Source organism: Diplotaxodon limnothrissa, linkage group LG13, assembly GCF_057381915.1.
Source record: "Diplotaxodon limnothrissa isolate DT_005_m linkage group LG13, D_limnothrissa_male_GT1.1, whole genome shotgun sequence".
In the NCBI taxonomy this organism is placed as follows: Eukaryota; Metazoa; Chordata; class Actinopteri; order Cichliformes; family Cichlidae; genus Diplotaxodon; species Diplotaxodon limnothrissa.
In genome coordinates, this window is record NC_140608.1 from 20,146,202 (window position 1) to 20,164,555 (window position 18,354).

At 43.1% G+C, this 18,354-nt stretch overlaps 2 protein-coding genes across 2 annotated transcripts in view; both read right to left on the bottom strand.

Moving 5' to 3' along the window:
• lyst (lysosomal trafficking regulator) overlaps window positions 1–1,000 on the bottom strand; it is a 58,522-nt gene extending 57,522 nt beyond the window's left edge. Inside the window, exon 1 of the mRNA XM_085368833.1 lies at window positions 942–1,000. The gene's annotated coding sequence lies outside the window, so the exon portion shown is untranslated. The remainder of the gene's footprint in view (window positions 1–941) is intronic.
• A 2,034-nt stretch (window positions 1,001–3,034) lies between these two features.
• On the bottom strand, window positions 3,035–14,871 carry nid1a (nidogen 1a). Its single transcript, XM_085369463.1, has 20 exons — window positions 14,619–14,871; window positions 12,751–13,053; window positions 12,447–12,673; window positions 12,083–12,372; window positions 11,725–11,865; window positions 11,289–11,540; window positions 10,809–11,009; window positions 10,460–10,693; window positions 10,128–10,265; window positions 9,304–9,432; window positions 8,785–8,922; window positions 7,536–7,655; window positions 6,862–7,083; window positions 6,573–6,745; window positions 5,966–6,092; window positions 5,710–5,881; window positions 5,379–5,536; window positions 5,174–5,297; window positions 4,342–4,454; window positions 3,035–3,785 (listed from the first exon to the last, which is right to left on the bottom strand). The coding sequence occupies exons 1-20, from the start codon at window positions 14,820–14,822 to the stop codon at window positions 3,661–3,663; spliced, it is 3,591 nt and encodes a 1,196-aa protein (XP_085225589.1). The 5' UTR covers window positions 14,823–14,871; the 3' UTR covers window positions 3,035–3,660.
• Window positions 14,872–18,354: the final 3,483 nt, after the last annotated feature.

Below are 18,354 nucleotides of genomic sequence, written 5' to 3' on the forward strand. Positions count from 1 at the left end.
ACGCAGATACACTAACAGTTAAAAACAACAACAAAAAACCCGCACTTGAACCATAAACTTCGCCCAAGCGAGTTTGACACGCTAGGGCATTACCAAAACAAAACGGACACTAGCCATACAGACAGCTAGCTAGCTAGGTATCTGACAGAACTGCGTGAAGTCTTTAGGCAGCGACACACATCCCATTTCCGGCGACAAATTGTGTTTTCAAAATAAATGCACCCACATTTATATTGCAGTAAAAGAACATCGATAATCCGAATCGCAAATAAACTGAAAATAAAATATCCAATTTGGATGCTTGCTGTATTCAGTCAGTATTAAACGGTTAAATTACACTCAAATGTAATTTGTATGTTTATATTTAAAATTTCGTTTCAAGTGTGTTATGGAAATATTCAAATGCAGAGACATCTAGGTTTCATACTGAGATAAAATAAATATATAAATTGCAAGTGGTAACTCTGTAATGTGGCTATTCCCCTCCTCGGAACTGGGCTTTACTTAAAATACATATACTTTACATCGCACGAACGAGTTAGATATATTTTGAAAGTTCATCTCCGTTAGCGTGTTTATAGTTGTGGCTAGCTTGACCGAAAAAGAAACAACCCAGCAGCTTCGGTAACTTTAAAAAAATGTCCAAATAAATGCCATATTCTCCGGAGATACGCATTACCGACTGACTTTATGAGCGTTTTTTAACGAATAAAGTAGCTATTCCGGAGTTCTTGGCTCTTTAGCCAGCAGCCGTGACGTTAGCGGCTCTGCTGATTGTTGCATCGCACCGTCCTGTGTACGGCAGCTGTCAAAACTGTATCACAGAGCGACCAACACATCTTCAAGAACATCCAAAACAAGCAGGTGCTATGGGTATAGCCACGTATCTCTTACATGTATGATATTTACCTGTAATAAGAAGAATTAATTTTATGACATACCTTCGTTTTCCCCCAAATTAACCCAGCTAAAGCTAGCATCCATCCAGCACTAAAGATATTGGGTCGTTAAGCCCTCAGCTCTGACTGCAAGACAACTCCCTCTACAATACAGCCCATTTAGTTGGCTGCGAAGAACCTCCTAGAATCCAAAGAGAAGTCATAGCAAATGTTTTGTAATAACACCCAAACAGGTACACTAATTTCGCGATTTATTTCCTTGGAAACTATTAATATGATCTAAGACTTAATATGGCTGTGCGTAATGCATAATGCATGTTTAGCCCTTGAAAGCCAAATAGTTAGCTTAAGTTTTCTATGCGCTGATCAGCTTTTTTCCTCAAAGACTTGTCTGAGGGTGCAAATGACCATTGTGTTATTAAGCGCTAACGGTCTGTGGAGTGCCCACTGACTGCTGTTCTGCTCCCAATTGGATAACACGCAAATCATTTTCCAATCAATCAAAGCTTTTAGCCCAGGGAATGGTGGTGCGTTTGGGGAAGCTCTGTAGATGGCAGAACAGACTGGCAAGCTAATTCATTTTTTCCCCTAAAGTGTAATTTGCTTGTTTGTGCATATCAAAGTGAGAAGCCGCCACACTCGAGACAATTGTCTAAAAATCCCGGCGTTAGGTTATCTTTCTTGCAGATTAGGGTTATTACGAGTATGAAAATGTAGTTGAACTACTTATAAAGTTAAACGAATCGACTGAGGTAATTTTTGCGTAATGACGAATGATTGATGTGTTTAGTGAAAAAAAAGAACAAGGATTTGCTGCTTTTATTTATTTTATGGTGACATTACTGTGGGCTTCAGGACACTGAATTCCCCCCCTTATTCATACATTTTAATGGACAGCTGGTAATCAGTGAAGCAAGACAAGCACATCTGTCACAGTTATGAAAAACAGAATTAGCTACTTGGTTCTGGTCACAATCTCCCCTGCTGTTCCTTACCCGTGGCTTGACAGATGGCCAGTAGAGGTTGGCGGACTGAACCAATAGTATCGATTCCAACGCTGGTATTGGTATCAGATCAATAGTAGCACGATAGAATCGATACTTTTTTTTCTATCAAACATGCACTTTGAAAAATATCTGAACCTTTTTGATCGTCAGGTCTTTTTTAATTTATAGTAAATAACACACACACACACACACACACACACACACACACACACACACACACACACACACACACACACACACAGCCTCAGATTCAAAATATATGAAAAGCTGAAAGGTGTGTTTGTTGTGTTAAAGTATTGTGGAAAGTAAAAGACCACAGTGATTCCATGATCATTAAAATGTATTCAGAATTTGCAAAGTGATGATGATTTCTCTAATAAATCCTGACACAATGATCTCCCCAACTTAAGCTGTCTTTATAGATTAAAAGTATCAGCATATTTAAAATACTGTCTCAATATTTACTTTGTGTCTGATCAATACCAAATTTTGCAGTCTTGCACAGGACTAATGGTCAGACTTTTTTATTGTTAGACAATGACAGTCACTGATAATTTGGATAGAAAAGGACAGAATTTTATTTTGTTTTCCAGTTATGGTCATAGCATTGTTTTGTGAGATCGAAATGACGATTTGTCTCAGAGTCATATCAAGATATACCCCTAAGGCGTTGATGTGAATGGGACAAGTCACTGGAGAGAGACAGTAACGACTGCTGCGACTCGAAGCAGGTTTTCAATCAGGTTTCAAGTCTTTATGATAAAAATATTCCGGGTTTATTAAAAGCCCCCTTAATGCACCACTGACGTACGTGTCTCCCACCTCCAGCACACAGACTGCGTGGGTGGCAGCTTTTCTTGATCCTTTTTGAGAAAGAAGAAGCATCATCCAAGCAGACGCAAAAAATAAGTCATGTGACAAGAAACACACACACACACACACACACACACACACACACACACACACACACACACACACACACACACACACACACAGCTTGTTAAAAATAAGCCTGTTGCAAGAAATGGTGTATAATGGCACCTGTGTATAAGTCATCTGCGATAAAAGTCGCGCAGAAATTGTTTAAGAATAAACATTTATTACATTTTCATACATATAAATCTGCAAGACAAGTTATTTATTCAACCATGGCAGGTACTGTATATCACAAGGCATCCCCTTTTTGAGGTTATACAATGGCGACACCTACCGCAACAGCACCAGATATGAATATTTGTAATTCACTTACCTAACACAAGGTGTCGCTGTAAAGCAACAAACTCGGGAGCCCACGGTGTCAGAAAAATTTTTATTCCCTCACATTTCTGCTCAGCATCTAGACTCATCCCACCAGCTTCCCCCCCTACCCTGTTCCACAATAACACTTCCATGAGAAAAAGCCCAGGTTCAGTGTGCAGTAGTGCATGAGATGATGTCATTTACCGCTCTGATAAAGTTCACATTAGAATTACGCATTCCTTCGAGCTTCATTCTCAGTTTTTGTGGACTCAGGAAAAAGGTCACCATGGTAGTGCTTCTACTTACAGTTCATTGTGATTTTATAAATGGGAAATGTAACACACACACAAAAAATGTAGGTAACAATAACAGTGAGCAGTAGAAAAAAAAAAGGCACAGTAAGTTCACCTCTGCTTTTCAGAGGCGGTTCTGGTTCTGCAGCAGTTCGAATTTAGTCATGCTGAGGGGCTCCGGATTTAAAACTTGTCCACTCCGGGAGCGCTGGATGTCTCCTTTCAGTACTCTCTCTCGACGCAGCCCACTTGAGCCGCGTTGTCGGGACACTTGCAGGAACGGCCGTTTGGTGTTGCTAAACACAGGTGGGAGCAGCCACCGTTGTTTCCAGAACAGTAGTTTTGTCCTGACAGACGGAGGGGACAAAGGAAACATTTTACAGCAGGCATCGGTGGGAAATAGCCTTTTCACTGCTTGTTATTAATGCACTAAAAACATCCAAAGGAAGCATGCAGCAATCTCCAGATGTTGGAGGCCCCTTTCCCCTGACTCTGCATTCCCTGGCTTTAGCCCTATCTATAAGAGAGGCTGTTGCCTGGTGCCATTAGTCATTCCTTTGCTTGATAATAAATACAAGCTGGAAGAATTCCCCCAGTTGCTTAAAGATTAAGAACTGTACTCGTGTTTTTTTGTTTGTTTGTTTGTTTTGTTTGCAAAGTGCTCTAAAGGATTCTTTAGAGAGCCTGCAGAGGTCACAACTAGGTCAGCCTGGTCCCAAAAAGGAAAAGGAACGCATAATAAGGTTGGCCTCAAAGGTAGCCCCCAAATATACAAGGGTCAAGCAGTTTCTGCATGCGGCTTTAAAGTGGAGCTGAACATCAGGGTTAGATACCGTGCAAAGATTCGCTTCGAGCATGTGAAGAGGGGGAATTGAAGGGGAATGTGCCATCACAACTTCCTACCTGCAGGACACTGGGCATAGGCTGTGGCGATCCCGTATAACCTGGTCCGCTTCTGAGGCTGGAACTCATCTGACTCCCTGCTGGCATAGCGGTCCACTGCAATCACAGCATCCCTGTTGCAAACACAGTCAGCACAGGAGTTCAGAAATCCAGGACTATCTGAGCTTGCGCAATCATCCGTCCGGCCTCCTTATGTTTCCTACAAAGTCTGTCGAGACTGAGTAAGGCCAAAGAGGGGGATGAGGGTAGGTTTCTTAGCCACAACATGACATAGTTTGTGGTAAACTGTTTAAGTGTGCACCACCCACACCACCTCCTCTCAACCTTTCTGCGGCCCTGGCGAGATCACAGGGAGGCCCTGTGGAGGTCACTCGCAGACGTCTGGGGCTGAGAAATTGCAAGCAGCTGTCACTTTTCAGGACTCCTCCTCACCTCATGTGCACACTAACACACACACATACTCACACATGCACACACACACAAAGCCCTCCCCTTTTTTTTCTGCAGTCGCTCAGGAATAAATAACTTACAGAGCCGGACACATGTGGAGGAAGCTCCACAATTTCGAGTGTGGGAGCGTCTGAGCCCTGCCACAGAGAATGTAAAGGGGGTTGAGTGTGGGCAGCTTTTTGACCTTTAACCTTCCCTCTCTTTCCTCTGCCTTGACACATTGAATCACAGGTAAAAGTAAAAACCCTGTGTCTTCGGTGCTACAACACCAGTGGGTCTCATTTATAAACAAACTCCAGCTGCAAGAAATATTATTATTATTATTTTTTCACGATTTAAAAAGGCAGAGTTTGAAAAAACATTCTTAAAATAAAAATCAAACCTTCGCCAGTCGGTGTAATAGATGTTTTTCCCGAAAGCTGTCATTCCAAAAGGATACTGGATCCTCTCCAAAACCGTACTGCGACTACCCCGACCTGGATCCATGCACTCCATTTTTTGCGTGCCTGCAGGCAAGAGACTGTAATTAGTGCTGCTTGCACACAGCAGACACCGTTTCACAGATGAGTCATCTGTCTGAAATCTACCTGCGTCTGCCCAGCAAAGCTGTGAGCTGTGAGGGTCGTAAGTCAAGCCGTTTGGCAGGCCTAGATTGTCTCTAACCAGCACCCGTCTGTTGGATCCATCCATGTAAGATGTCTCAATCTTGGGGGCTTTACGGTTCCAGTCAGCCCAGTATAGGTTACTGTTGGAGGACAGGTGAAGAGTGAGTCTGCTGTGATGTTCAGCAACACTGAATATCAATCTGTTTGTGAATGTTACCTGCTCTTTAAAGTAAATGAGCATTGCAGATTTTCACCGAGAGTGCTGTTTAACTCAAACTATGTTCAATAAACAGGCTGTTAAATCGTAACGCACCCGTTGGAAGGGTCAGCGATGATGGCTCGTGGGTTGACGAGGTCGGTGTTTATGAGGACACGTCGGTTAGACCCGTCCAGAGACGCCACCTCGATGTGATCCTTAGCGGAATCCGTCCAGAACATTGTTCGACCCAAGTGGTCAATCGCAATCCCTTCTGGGCTTTCCAAACCTGTTAAAACAGTGCATTTTTTCTGTTTTTTTTAACCTCCTCTTTCAAAATGTAGGGGAACCAGTAGCGTGAAGAAAACACTACCTGAACTAATGACAGAAGTGGGCTCTCCCCCCTCGATGTTGGCCTTGCTGATGGAGGGAGACGTGATTTCTGTCCAGTACACCATTTTCTCCACACAGTCGTAGGCTACACCAATGATGACCTTCTCCTGTGGAGCCAAGGAGGGTGTGAGCAAACAACAAACCTTTGAAGTGCAGTTTTCGTCACACAACAACGGTCCAGAACGTGGAGCAGATGTGCTTTTTGGATGGTATCGTCGAGACTTTAAATCCAAACAAACTGAGTCACACAGTGAGGAGCTCAAGCAGCTCAAATCAGTGCAACAAGAAAAGCAGACTGCAACTGTAAAGTTGTCTGACTGATGTTAGCAATTAGCTTGAATGTCACCATGTGCCCCCAGTAAAGTGCAAGCTTTGGATGCGAGAAGCAGATGGGAAAAATCCCAGAGCTGAAGAAAGTTTTAGGACAACAGAGCGCAGTTATTTGTGACTGTTTTCTCATATATTATTTAAATTAAGTAAACAATCCTGACAGGAAATTGTGGCTTTAACTTAAAAATAAGAATAAAACTGCTGCAAAAGCCATATAAAAATTTATGAAATAACTCCTCTCTTAAAGATGAACTTACGGGCAGGTGGAGGACGGGCTTGGCATCGTTCTTTTTCATGTCGTAACCCCCCAGAGGAACGTGCTCTATCCTGCCGCTCTGGGCAAACAGCAGGTGTGTTCCTGGGGTCAGGGCGTCCACATCGGGCCGTGGCCGGGGTCCGACGGGCGGCAGCCCAGTATTGTGGTCGATACCTAATTGAGACGCACACAAATCAGTTCATCAAAACTCCCGAAGTGTTTGTGCTTCCATAGTTTTTGTTTAATGCCACTGTGAGTGACACTGTCACCTCTTTCTGTGATTTACTCACACATTGGTCTGCTGCCAGGCCCGGTGCGAGTCCCCGAGATCTCCTGTCCATTTTGGTCCACGCACCAGCAATGTCCCGTGCTTCCATGGCACTGCATGGGCTCATATTGACCGTTGTTATCACACGTGGGGATGTAAGCGCCAATCGGAGGCTGCGGCCCCCGTGGGCCAGACACACCCAGGACGTTCTCTCTGTGAACCTCACATCGTGTTTTTGGCCTCCCTGAAGAAAAATATGAAAAGAAAGACTCGAAAATTAACAAATACAGCCTGCAACAAACTCCCCGAACTTGTTTCTTTTATCTTTTTGGAGTCTTCTAATTTAAATTTCAACTACACATAAAATTCACATCCTTCACAAGGCATGACAAATTCCTCGCGCTTTCCAGAAGGGAATGAGAAACAGATTCCAGCTGGCACCAATATACTCTGGCGAGGAATTCATTTTCCAAACACCCCCTCCGGCCTAAACGGCTACAAGGCTGTGAATGAAAATGACCCATTTTGCAAAACAACATCAAACAAAAAACTATTACTCGGCTGTCTGAACTCCAGTGAAGGACCTCCATAACAAACATGTAACTACACAGGCTTTATTTTCAACCCCCAGAATGAATGTGCAGCCAAGCCAGCTAACAAATGTTTAAAGCAGTGCAATTCAGAGAGTTCACCTACCAGGAAGGCACTGGAAACCGTCGCCGCTGTAACCTGGCCTGCACTGGCAGGTAAAGGATCCCTCTGTGTTGTAACACACGGCGTCTGAGTGACACCTGCTTTGCTGACACTCGTCTATGTCTTCAGGCAGATGGATGAGATGATGGTGAGATGGATGGATGGAGGATGAGAGAGCAGAAAAAAATCAAATATGAACATTTTCTGTGTCATTTTATGAGTGGAGATCCATGCAGAAGAGCTTGGGTGAACCTTTGACTTAAACTTTCCTCAAATAGCAGAAAATCAAGCAAAAATGTGGAAAGAATGGAAGGACCCAGACCAGAGAAACCCCTCCAAAAACCCTACACCCAGACCCGGGACCTCTACACATGAAATTCCCATCTGCTTTTAATGTTTCACTCTTCGGTCTCTGTTGGTGTATTATGCAACCAACCTGACTGCCCACAGTCCCGAGCAGATGGTGTAACAATTCAAATAATTCCTAAGGATGCATTTGGTGAATCAAGTGATTTTGGCCACACTGAACATAGTCCTTACTTTCAGCAGATTTTTCTTCATGTCCCTCGTTTTTGACCGGTCACACTTAAAGCTGCTTTGATCTTAAGTGCGCCGGACCAGTGAAATTACATGACAAATGTGTAAAATCATTGCCCAGACTGTCCTGTAGTTATAAAATTCAAAGTTTCATTCAGAAAACAAAGCCCTTTTCTGTGAACTCACTGTAAAAAAACAAAACCATAAATTTCTGTGGTAGATAGTAAAAAAAACCCCAGGAAATTTCCATCATGTAATTGTGTATCTATAAATGACTTTGCTGTAGTATAAAGCGGGGTGGGGGGAATCTTTATCAATAGGAAAAGGTGTAAAACTTAAACAAATATAAATAAAGTGAAGTTATAGTGAGTAAAGTTAAAACTGTGTTTCTAAAACTCCGGGGTGGAGTTTTTGCTGGGCCGATTCTGGCCCCTGGGCCTTATGTTTCACACCCCTGCTTTAGAAGCTCCTACTATTTAATTTAATTGTTTAATTTTATTTCATAAATGGAAGGAACAGGGAAAACTGCAAATCCTTACATGCAGCCAACAAACTTTAAGCCTTTTTTTGTCAGTAAAATTACCTAAAAACTCATTTAATAATAGAAAACACGTAACACTGCTTATTGCAGGTTGGTGAACTATGCAAAAAAGAAAACCCACAAACAAACAAACAATGAAAAAAATTCTGAGAGCATTATGTTTGTCTGCAGTACCTTGGCAGCTTCTACCGTCTCCTGTGAACCCTTGTAGGCAGGTGCAGACGTAGGACGAGCCTCCGGCGTAGCTGCACTGAGCATGGGGTGAGCAGGTATGGGTGCCTGCCTCACAGTGGTCCACGGGTCGATCAACCTCTGAGGAGAAGCAGAACAAGTTCTGGGAAATGCTATCAGCGTGAGAAAAATAATGTGTTGACTGGTTTTGGATAGAGCCGCTTAAGTTGGGGAACAGGGTGAAAAATATGGCGTGAAATTAAGACGAATGAATATACTTTAATATTTATTTAACTGAAATTCAAGTTGGATCCTTTTGGGGCATGCCAGAAAATACTTTACAGCCACCGCGCTGAGCAAATCTAATTTGCTGCTGCTGCTACACGTGTTAATAATCACCACAGACTTTTTCATACAATAATGAATTTTATTACAGGTTATGTTTGCACCTCTACCTCCTTAGAACCAGGTAGGGTTTGCCTGATATGGAATAGCACTTTACAGCACACAAAAGCCACTTACTAATGCAGGTTCTCTGGTCACTACCGAACTGATACCCCTCTTCGCACTCGCAGCGGAAGGTCCCGGGCTGGTTGTTGCAGATAGCGTTAGGGCCGCAGCGTTGAGGATCCTCTCTGCACTCATCGTTGTCTGATAAAAAAAGAAAAAGAAAGAAAAGAGTAGTGATGAGATGCTAAACTGATAACATTTTTTTTTCGTCTGTCTACTGTCTTTTGCTTATCTAATTCAGAGTCACAGAAGAGGCTGGAGCGTATCCCAGCTGTCATAGGATGAGAGGCGGGGTACATCCTGGACAGATCGCCTCTCTGTCCAAGTGCCTTTTTCCTGTTTTTATGTATGTAAAATCCTGGGAAACTTTACGTGTGACGTTGAGTCGTGTAAACAAAATGACTTGATTTAAATAGTCTTGGACTGGGTCAGAGTTTGAGAAGTCTGGTTTGCCAGATAAGTTTTTCATTATCAAATGTTTTCGGATCAAAGAAAAGAGCCTGATTAGATTTATAATAATACTTTTATGATAGCATCTGTCTGAAATTCTTCCTTCCTCTTCCTGTTTGGTCTCTAATGCAAAAGATTCGGTTGTATAGAGGTTGAAATAGCTCTGTTAACCTGGTCTCTGAGTCGGAAATGCTTTGTTTATCCTATGGGACTCCCCCTGCTAATTGTATGATTGTGCCGTTCCCTAGTCAGGAAGGAAGGCTTTAGAAAATCTGGGTTGATTTTAATGATGAGTTTGAAAGATATGGAAACAGTTAGATTTTTTCCAAAAGCAGAAAATAAACTCTAACTGCTCTTTGTTACACGATTAAATATGCAGTTCTTACCATAACATGCGCGTCCATCGCCGCTGAAACCAGCAGCACATTGGCAAGTGAACGTTGCTCCCTCTCCGACTTTGCAAACAGCATTCGTGTCACATCCGTGTCTTCCGGTTAAGCATGGGTTCTGCTCTGGCTGCCCTCCTGAAAAGGAAAGGTGAATTTTATTTCTAAACAGGTTTTGTTTTGGGTTTTTGAAGCAAAACATACCTATTTTTACCATTTAACAATAGCAACAAAAAGCCTGTCTGGCAAAAATAATCTCTCTGTCAGGACGTTGTTCCTGAGGAAGGAAGTGAGCTCAAACCAAAGGCAGGAAAACGAATACGTCTTCTCACCATTGATGTCCCCGATCTTGCTGGTCAGGGCGAACCGGATGAGTCGTTGTGCAGGATCGTAAATGGCAAAAATGTGGTCCACGCTTAGCATCTGTGTAGGTTTCATGTCTCTCAAAGTCTCGCTATGATAGCAGCCGTTGAAGGAGATTGTCTCACGCCACTGATATCTCCTGGTTTCCCTGGATCCATCCTGCAGAGTCACTACGTAGTCCCGAGTGGACGACGAGGTGATCACTGAAAGGCAAGATGGACACGTTAGAAACGCTCACCTTTTTTCACTTCTTTTATGTCTCGCTCAAAATCAGAAAAGGTGGTGAAATATTGTTTCTCTGTTCAAGTCATGTCTCACAGTTGTTGTTGTACTGGTAGATCTCAGAATACGGGTCGAGCTTTATGGTGGAGCCAAGAGGCACCTCGGCCACCCGGCCCTCCAGGTTGGTGCTCACAATCAGGTGGTCGTGCTCATCGATGCCTTTAAACTCTTGCCTGATGTTCAGCTTTTCATTCCCTGGCATAAAGGTCACCTCAGCCTGCCGAGTGAACTCCCCCCCTGTGGAGGCCAGAGAGGAGGATGTTAACTCTAATACTGGCCCGGGATGAACTTTGTCTCGTGGCCTTCTGTTACAGCTGAGGTAATGCGAGTGGAATTCAGGGAGACAGTGCAGAAGACTGCAGCTGTATGCAAGCTGTGTTTGCAGCAGCGCAAACAGCTTGTTTACAGAAATTTATGCTTCCCACTAGTTTTTTTTTAAACCCTGTAAAAACTACAAGGCAAGCTACTGAATATCACATCATGAGATATCTTCATTGCAGCGTTGTTCTCACTCACCGATGATGCTGAAGCCGTTCTTGAAGCCTGGGTGCTCCAGAGCAAACGCCCACCCAATCACACCGCTAATTGACACCAGGGGCTCCAGCGAGGGCCCAACAGTCTCCGGGAGGTCACTGATGGCGACGTAGGCTCGACCCTCATTCGCAACAATGTAAGAATGGAGGTCGATGTTGGCGAACTCCACCGGAGAAGGAGACCTGCCCACAAACACTCTTCCGTGTACTTTGCCGTTCACCCTCTGTGGCTTTCCTGCAAAATCCCCCAAAGAAAACAAAACAAAAACACAGCCACCCCACTGAAGTTACTCACCGAGACGTGCAAACCCACTTCCCTTAAAATGAATTTCATCCAAGAACAGCTAAGATTTCTTCTAATGTTTCCACATCAACTAGCTAATAAAAAACGTCATATTTAAACGCTTTTCTGCGTGTACCTTCTGCCACACACTGTATCCCGTTGCCATAGAAGCCAGAGATGCAATGGCAGCAGTATCCGTTGGCATAGTCCCTGCATTCACCAAACTTGGAGCATTTATTTCTGTTGTTTGCACAGCTGCCAAGGTTGTACGAGAACACTGAAAACATGGGGAACGGTAAGAATACCATGACTGGAACAGCTGATAAGACAAGTACAATAAACATTTATATACGACATGCTCTCACTCTCAAAATACACTGTGATAGACAGCATGGCTCAGGAAGCAGAGCTGCAGACAAGCTTGCTACCATCAGCGAGTGTGGGTGAACGGCTCACTAAAAAGCACTCGTTGGATTAAAACATCATAAACTCACCATCTACATTTATAATTGGATCATCCACCTCCACCACCTCCGGGTTCTGTGGTTGGAACTGAACTGGGTGGACTTCAGTCTGTTCCTGCAGATAAGGAGGGTAGGCTACCACCGGTCTGTCAGGGTACAACGGCCTCCTTGCAGCGCTGGACTCCTCATAAGCGTCAACATCTTCTTGTGGTGGAGCCTCAGTGGGCAGCTCAGGGACCTCACCTGGAGCCACGTTGCTAAAAAAGGGAGAAGTCCCAATCTCGTACACCCATACACCCCTCAGGCCAGAGTTCGTCTCCCTGTGGGGGGAAAAGTTTAGATTCTGGGCAGAAAACATGTCTTCAAGAACCGTCATTGTTACCGTCTGACTTACTCTGCTAAAGCTCTAACGGACTGCTCGTCATCAGTGGTGGTGCGGTAGTATGGTCCCTTGATGGAACTGAAGAAACCCCGGACTAAACCCTTACTGAAACCAGCATGCATGATTACATTAGTGTCTCCCACAAGCATGGAGGAAAACTTTATCCCATCCCTTGGATAGAGGACAATAGCGTATGACGTGGTCTCCAGAGATGCAATAACCAGCTGGAAGGTGTTTCTCTGAGAAACAAAACATTATAGACTCTGTCAGTGATCACATCCACTTTAGATTACTTGAATAACTATGTGACACTCACCTTCTTGATGCCGCTGTCTCCTCTGCTCTCAAGTCCATGGGTGGTGACATCAACCCAGGTGACCACCACAGCATGGGTGGGATTGATTTCGTCATCTTCAGGGAAAGCCCTGTTGATGTGCTCAGCAGCGCGGCGTAGAATATCAGGACTGGAGTCCTCTCGGAAGAAAACTTTCCCCACACCATCGCTCGTGTGCAGGTCTCCTTGCAGAGCTGCAATCATGCCAAATTTTGGGGGCATTTTGCCAAGATACGTCAGCTCGCTTTCTGGCTCTTTTGTGGCGACGAACCCATTGGTATTAATCTGAAACGAAAAGCTAAAATCATTAATCCAGAAGACAGAAACTGAAATGAAATCCCTGCGATGTTGTACACAGTTTTATTCTTGACACAACTTGAACTGTTTCACAGGGGATACAATCTGACCCACTTTGATCTTCATTGCAGTAATGATTTGAGTCAGCAGCTATGTCCCACTACTGTGCTAATGAACAAACAAGATGCTATTTAACGCAGTCTTTACACACTTGCAGTGGGAACACATGCAAGGCTCGTAAAAAAGAAAGAAAAAAGCGCTCGTGTGAAGAAAACATGCCCAGACACACACTGGACATGGGGGCTCCTTCACTTCCTGACCAAAGGAAAAAACAAAAGGTTTCCTGTCCTTGCCCCCGATGAGTAGCCCCAGAGAGCCTAAAGATTGCGCACTAAATGTCATTACAGAAACTTCCTGCCAAAATGGAGGGTAGATCTGGGAAAATGATCAGTGATCCTATTTACAGAGGTGCTGCAGATAGAGAGCTCTAAGGTTAGTGGTTAACATGTAAGTGCTCAGTAAAAAATGGATCATACTCATGAAGGGTGAGAAGAATCATCCCCCCCCACCCCAGGGCAGAGACAGTTCAGGGCAGACCGTCTCAGAGATGAAAACAAAACTCTTGAGGGCATCTTGACTGCAGCGCAGAAATATGTTTGTGGTGGGTAATGGAAGGTTAACCTGGAGGCAGTCAGCAGACTAATTGGTGAACGCTGCATTCATGTGTTTCATTTAAGCTTCAGACTCATGTGTTAATCACGTTAATCATTGTCTCTGCACGATCTCCTTAAATGGAGATCGTGCAGAGACAGCCTCCACTGGGTTGAGACTGGACAGGCTACTGTGGAATGAATGGCAAGCTTTACTAAAGAAGAAACTTTCATTTTAAGAGCTTGAATGCTTGGTAGAAACATCTTTATGCATAAAACATCAGCAAAGCTTTGACGAATGCATCTGTTAGTGTAATCACTGCGTCATGGCACAGTTTACTCATGCAGCACTGAAACAGAGATGTAGCACTTTTCTTTGAAACCAGAACTGCGGGAATAAAGGGCTGTTTGTCCGTTCCACACAATGGTGCGGCTTTTAAAAACACTACAGGCCAGCAGTTAATATTCTAGCAAATCATACAGTTTTACATGATTTACTGCATTTATTCCAGAAACAAACCTCCCAGTGACCACTCTGTAAAGTTCTCTGTCTCATCACTGGGTGTTTTTAGGATGGATTGCAAAATAAGGTTTGGTATTTGGTATCGGCAGTAAAATGATAACCTCGAGGGAAACAAAGAAATGCCTGGGCACATGCTTTCGACATGATACAGTCGCATCTGCATATAAGAAATCCAGTATTTACAAATACTCCACAGACAAGAAAAAAGTCATACGCTGCTGGAACTCCGTTGTCCAACTTCCAGGAACTGTTTAAATTCACTCCATTTCTGGCTAACGCGCAATTGCGCAAGAACTACGGACGTTTGATGACCAGTAAAGCCAACGCAAGTGCATTAATGTTAATAATAATCATCATCAAAATGTTAAGAATTAACTTACAAAGATGCTGAGGAAAGTGCCATCATAAAACAACACCGGTTTGCTCAGATCCAGTCGGTACGTCTGATCATTCCCTGGCTCCAGTAACTGGTCTCTTGCGCTCGGACCAAAAGGAAAAAGCTCGTCTCGACTTATGCTCTTTACCGAGACCACAAATCCGAGAAAACTCAGACAAGCAATCCAGCCTTTCTCCTTCCAACCCATGGTCCGTCTTTCAGAGGGAGCTAAGCAGTCCTGCGTTAAAGGCGCGAGTGATACATCCAACCCAGTAGTTGTAGAAAGAGTTGTGGGCGGTCACTAACTCACAGAGGAGTTTCAGTGAGAGGTAGCCCAAACTTTGCTTTCATTAATGTTCCTGAAACAAATGGTATGGTGCTGTTGTTGTTGTTTTCTTTTTATAATGGCATGCACTTTGACTGAGTCAAATTAAACTCTGAGAAGAGCTAAGGTCATTTGCAGATCCTTTATTTAAAATTCTTCAAACGGATTATTGCAGTGTTGCCAATACAGTAGAAAACAGACAGCTATGTGCAGATTATAAGTGGTTTTAATAGAAGGGCCACTGTCTCTGGAGGGACAACACTGAAGCTGTATTTGCAGGTTTGGACATAGGCCAGCAGGCCATCAGAGCATGGACCAGTAACCGGCAACAGAGCCCCATGCCCGGTTTGACTGAAACATTATGTAAAGGACAATATCACAAAGCACTGTACCATACACTAATCATTTGAGGCATGTGCTGAGGCTATCAGACTCATCTCCAGTTGGGATAATGAGAGTCATGCCGGTACAGTAATATGCTTCAACTTGGAGCTGTTTTTGAGATGCTTAGTGAACCGTCAAACTCTTCGGTCCACAGTGCTTTGACAGTTGGTATTCACGGTCCCCCACAAAGGGTTTTTGCAAATGTTTACCATCACTCCAAAATGCAGACTCATCCACTGCTGTAGCTCTTAAAGTATCTTCAATGACAAATTACCTCCAAGACCTAGAATTATTTCCAAAGTATCTGATATGTTTAGACAATGTTTCTGTGGTTTTCTCATAAATACCACCAGGAGGAGATTTCTTTAAACAAGACAGTGATTTATGAAGCTGCCTAATGTTGTGATAAAACACCCAACATTAACTTCTTTTTCAAACCTGCTGAGACTGTGTAAATGAAATATTTCTTCTGTTCCTCTGAGCTGCAAAATAGTTGCATATTTAATCATCTGGGAATTTACCCAGCTGTATTTATTTATTTAGAAAGAGATCTTGACCCCCCCCCCCCCCCCCCCCCCCCCCCCCAATGTTCAGCACAAAGTTAGGCCGATGATCAAGCATTAGTAATAACTGGCAATGAGTCTTTTCGAGTATGAACGGCCTGTTTAAGGTCACGTCAAAGCATCTCAATCTGATGTAAGTCCAGACTTTGACTAGGCCACTCAAAAACCTCCCCCTTTTTAAAAATCCAGTCGAAGGTGGACTTGTTGATTTATGAACTCTGAACTTAACTGACACAAGTGAGATCTGCAGTTCTTTAGATGTTGTTCTCTGTGCTTTTGTAACCTCCTGAATGGATCATTAAAGGGTTATTGCAATAATTTTGATAGGCTGGCCTTTCCTGGGAATGTTCAAGATGCCGTTCCAAGGTTTTTCCATTTGTAGATAATGGCTCCTACTGTGCTTCACTGAAGTCCCAAAACCTTAGAAATTATACTTCCAAAGGGATCTCAGATGTTGAGATCTCTTAGTCTACACACACACACACACACACACACACACACACACACACACACACACACACACACACACACACACACACACACATGAAATGTTTAAAAGATGAAATGTTTGATGATCTGAAACATTTAAGTGTAACAAATATGCAAAAAAAGAAGAAATCAGGAAGAGAGCACATACTTTTTCACAGCACCAAACATGCTGTGGTTCCAAAATCAGCAAGTCAGTATCCCCCAATGTCTTTCTGTTTTTCTACAGCTAAAAGGCGCCACCTCGTGGTCACTTTGTGGGATTTCCATTTGTGGTTTCTAAATGCCTACCCCACAGATTCATATGGCTTCAAAATTAATCTGCATACACCATATTTAAATAACATAGTGCACTTGTATTTCCTTAACACAGATTTAGATTGTTATATATGGGCTGCAGAGAATGTTATTCATAACAGCACATTGTTTGTAGGAAATAAAATGGATCTCTCTGCGTTTGAATGATGAGACACAATGGACCCTTGTTGGGATATTTACATCAGAGCTGGTGATGCCATTAGGTCTGACTCGTTACTGTCTGAGCGAGTCTGCTTTCTCTTACCAAGTTGCCTAGGAACCAGCAGGCTGGTGTTTGATGTGTCTATAACAGGACGCTGTGGCCTGATAATCAGACTGAAGTGCTATTTCATTATCACTCCAATACTGTTACAGATGAAACCAGAGATGCAGGCAATATGAAGGGCTGCAGGCAGGCTGAAGTAATTCTGAGTGAACAAAGAAACCGATATATACCATGTACAAAGAGGTTTTATGCTATCTGTATAGACTGACAGTACACAGCCACAACAGTGAAACCACTGACTGGTCAGTTTACTGCAATGTTCTGCTGGGAAATGCCTTGAGTCCTGGCATTCATGTGGATGTTACTTTGACACTTACCACCCACCTAAACTTTGGAATGGACTAAGACATCCATCCACACCTCCCACTCCATGTCAGAGCAATGGTATCCCCCAACAGCAGAACAGTTCATCCCAGCACTCTGTACAAACTACACTGACCTGGCCTAATTAAGACATACCGTAATTAAGCCTCTTGTCGAATTATTCATCTTTGAAGTAAAAATCTATGCATTTATGTTCGCATTTACACAGGCCAAACACAAAATCACATATCTCTGATATTGGAGAGTACCAACCTGTGGTTTCACAGCCAAGGCGGAGGTACTGTAGCTGACGGCATCCTGTTTGGTGTCTGGCTGGCACTGTCCCCGTGTGCTAAAAGATTAATGGATCACAGTGACCTCCATCCTTGACATTCTTCGTGTTCACATGCCCTGGTCTTGTGAAACCAAAACCTTGCTGCTAGGATATTTACCATAACAAACAAACGTCCCTTAGATTTCTGTGCACATTGGATAAATAACCGATTGGGTCATAAACTGAATTATGTGACTTGCGGTTGGAATTACAGGGAAATGTTACATTTGATTTCATTTTCATTTTTAAAACACAAAAAGTGTTTTATTTGTGACCAGGTGGACTATTCAATGTATGAAAACTATATGAGGTCTTCTGAAACTCAGGATGTAGTTTAAAATGTGGCAGAAAATAATCCTGATGATGTCATGAAAGCCATGGGACTTACTTTTTTAAATGAAAAAGCTACATCGCAAGATGTATCTGTGAAGTTCTAAAAATGTGGGTGTTTTCCAGGCAGGAAAGGTCAAATGAAGAACCGATCTGCTTCATCAAAGCTGTAGCATTCAGTATTTTTGGATCATGACTCATAACAGGAACTAAAAGTCAGGAAACGATCGCCTCTGTAGGATTAGTTCAAACATTTGTTGACCATTTAAAAGTTTGTCTTTCGCCAAGGTTGGCTGTTTCTTTATGATAATTTAACTGTATAAACAGTGTCTTTATACCATAAAGTCAACCTATCATACTTTTTTCTTATTTTGTGTCATCAACATACTCTTACAGTGCTGCATATTCATATTAAACATGGAAAAAGTCTAC

What these genes read in the sequence shown, in the direction of transcription:
- nid1a (XM_085369463.1), bottom strand. Translation starts at nt 14,822, where the DNA reads ATGGGTTGGAAGGAGAAAGGCTGGATTGCTTGTCTGAGTTTTCTCGGA. An exon ending in GCACTTTCCTCAGCATCTTT is followed by an intron (nt 13,054 to 14,618) that starts GTAAGTTAATTC and finishes TTTTCGTTTCAG; the next exon opens with ATTAATACCAATGGGTTCGT. An exon ending in GCCTGGCAGCAGACCAATGT is followed by an intron (nt 6,746 to 6,861) that starts GTGAGTAAATCA and finishes CGTCTCAATTAG; the next exon opens with GTATCGACCACAATACTGGG.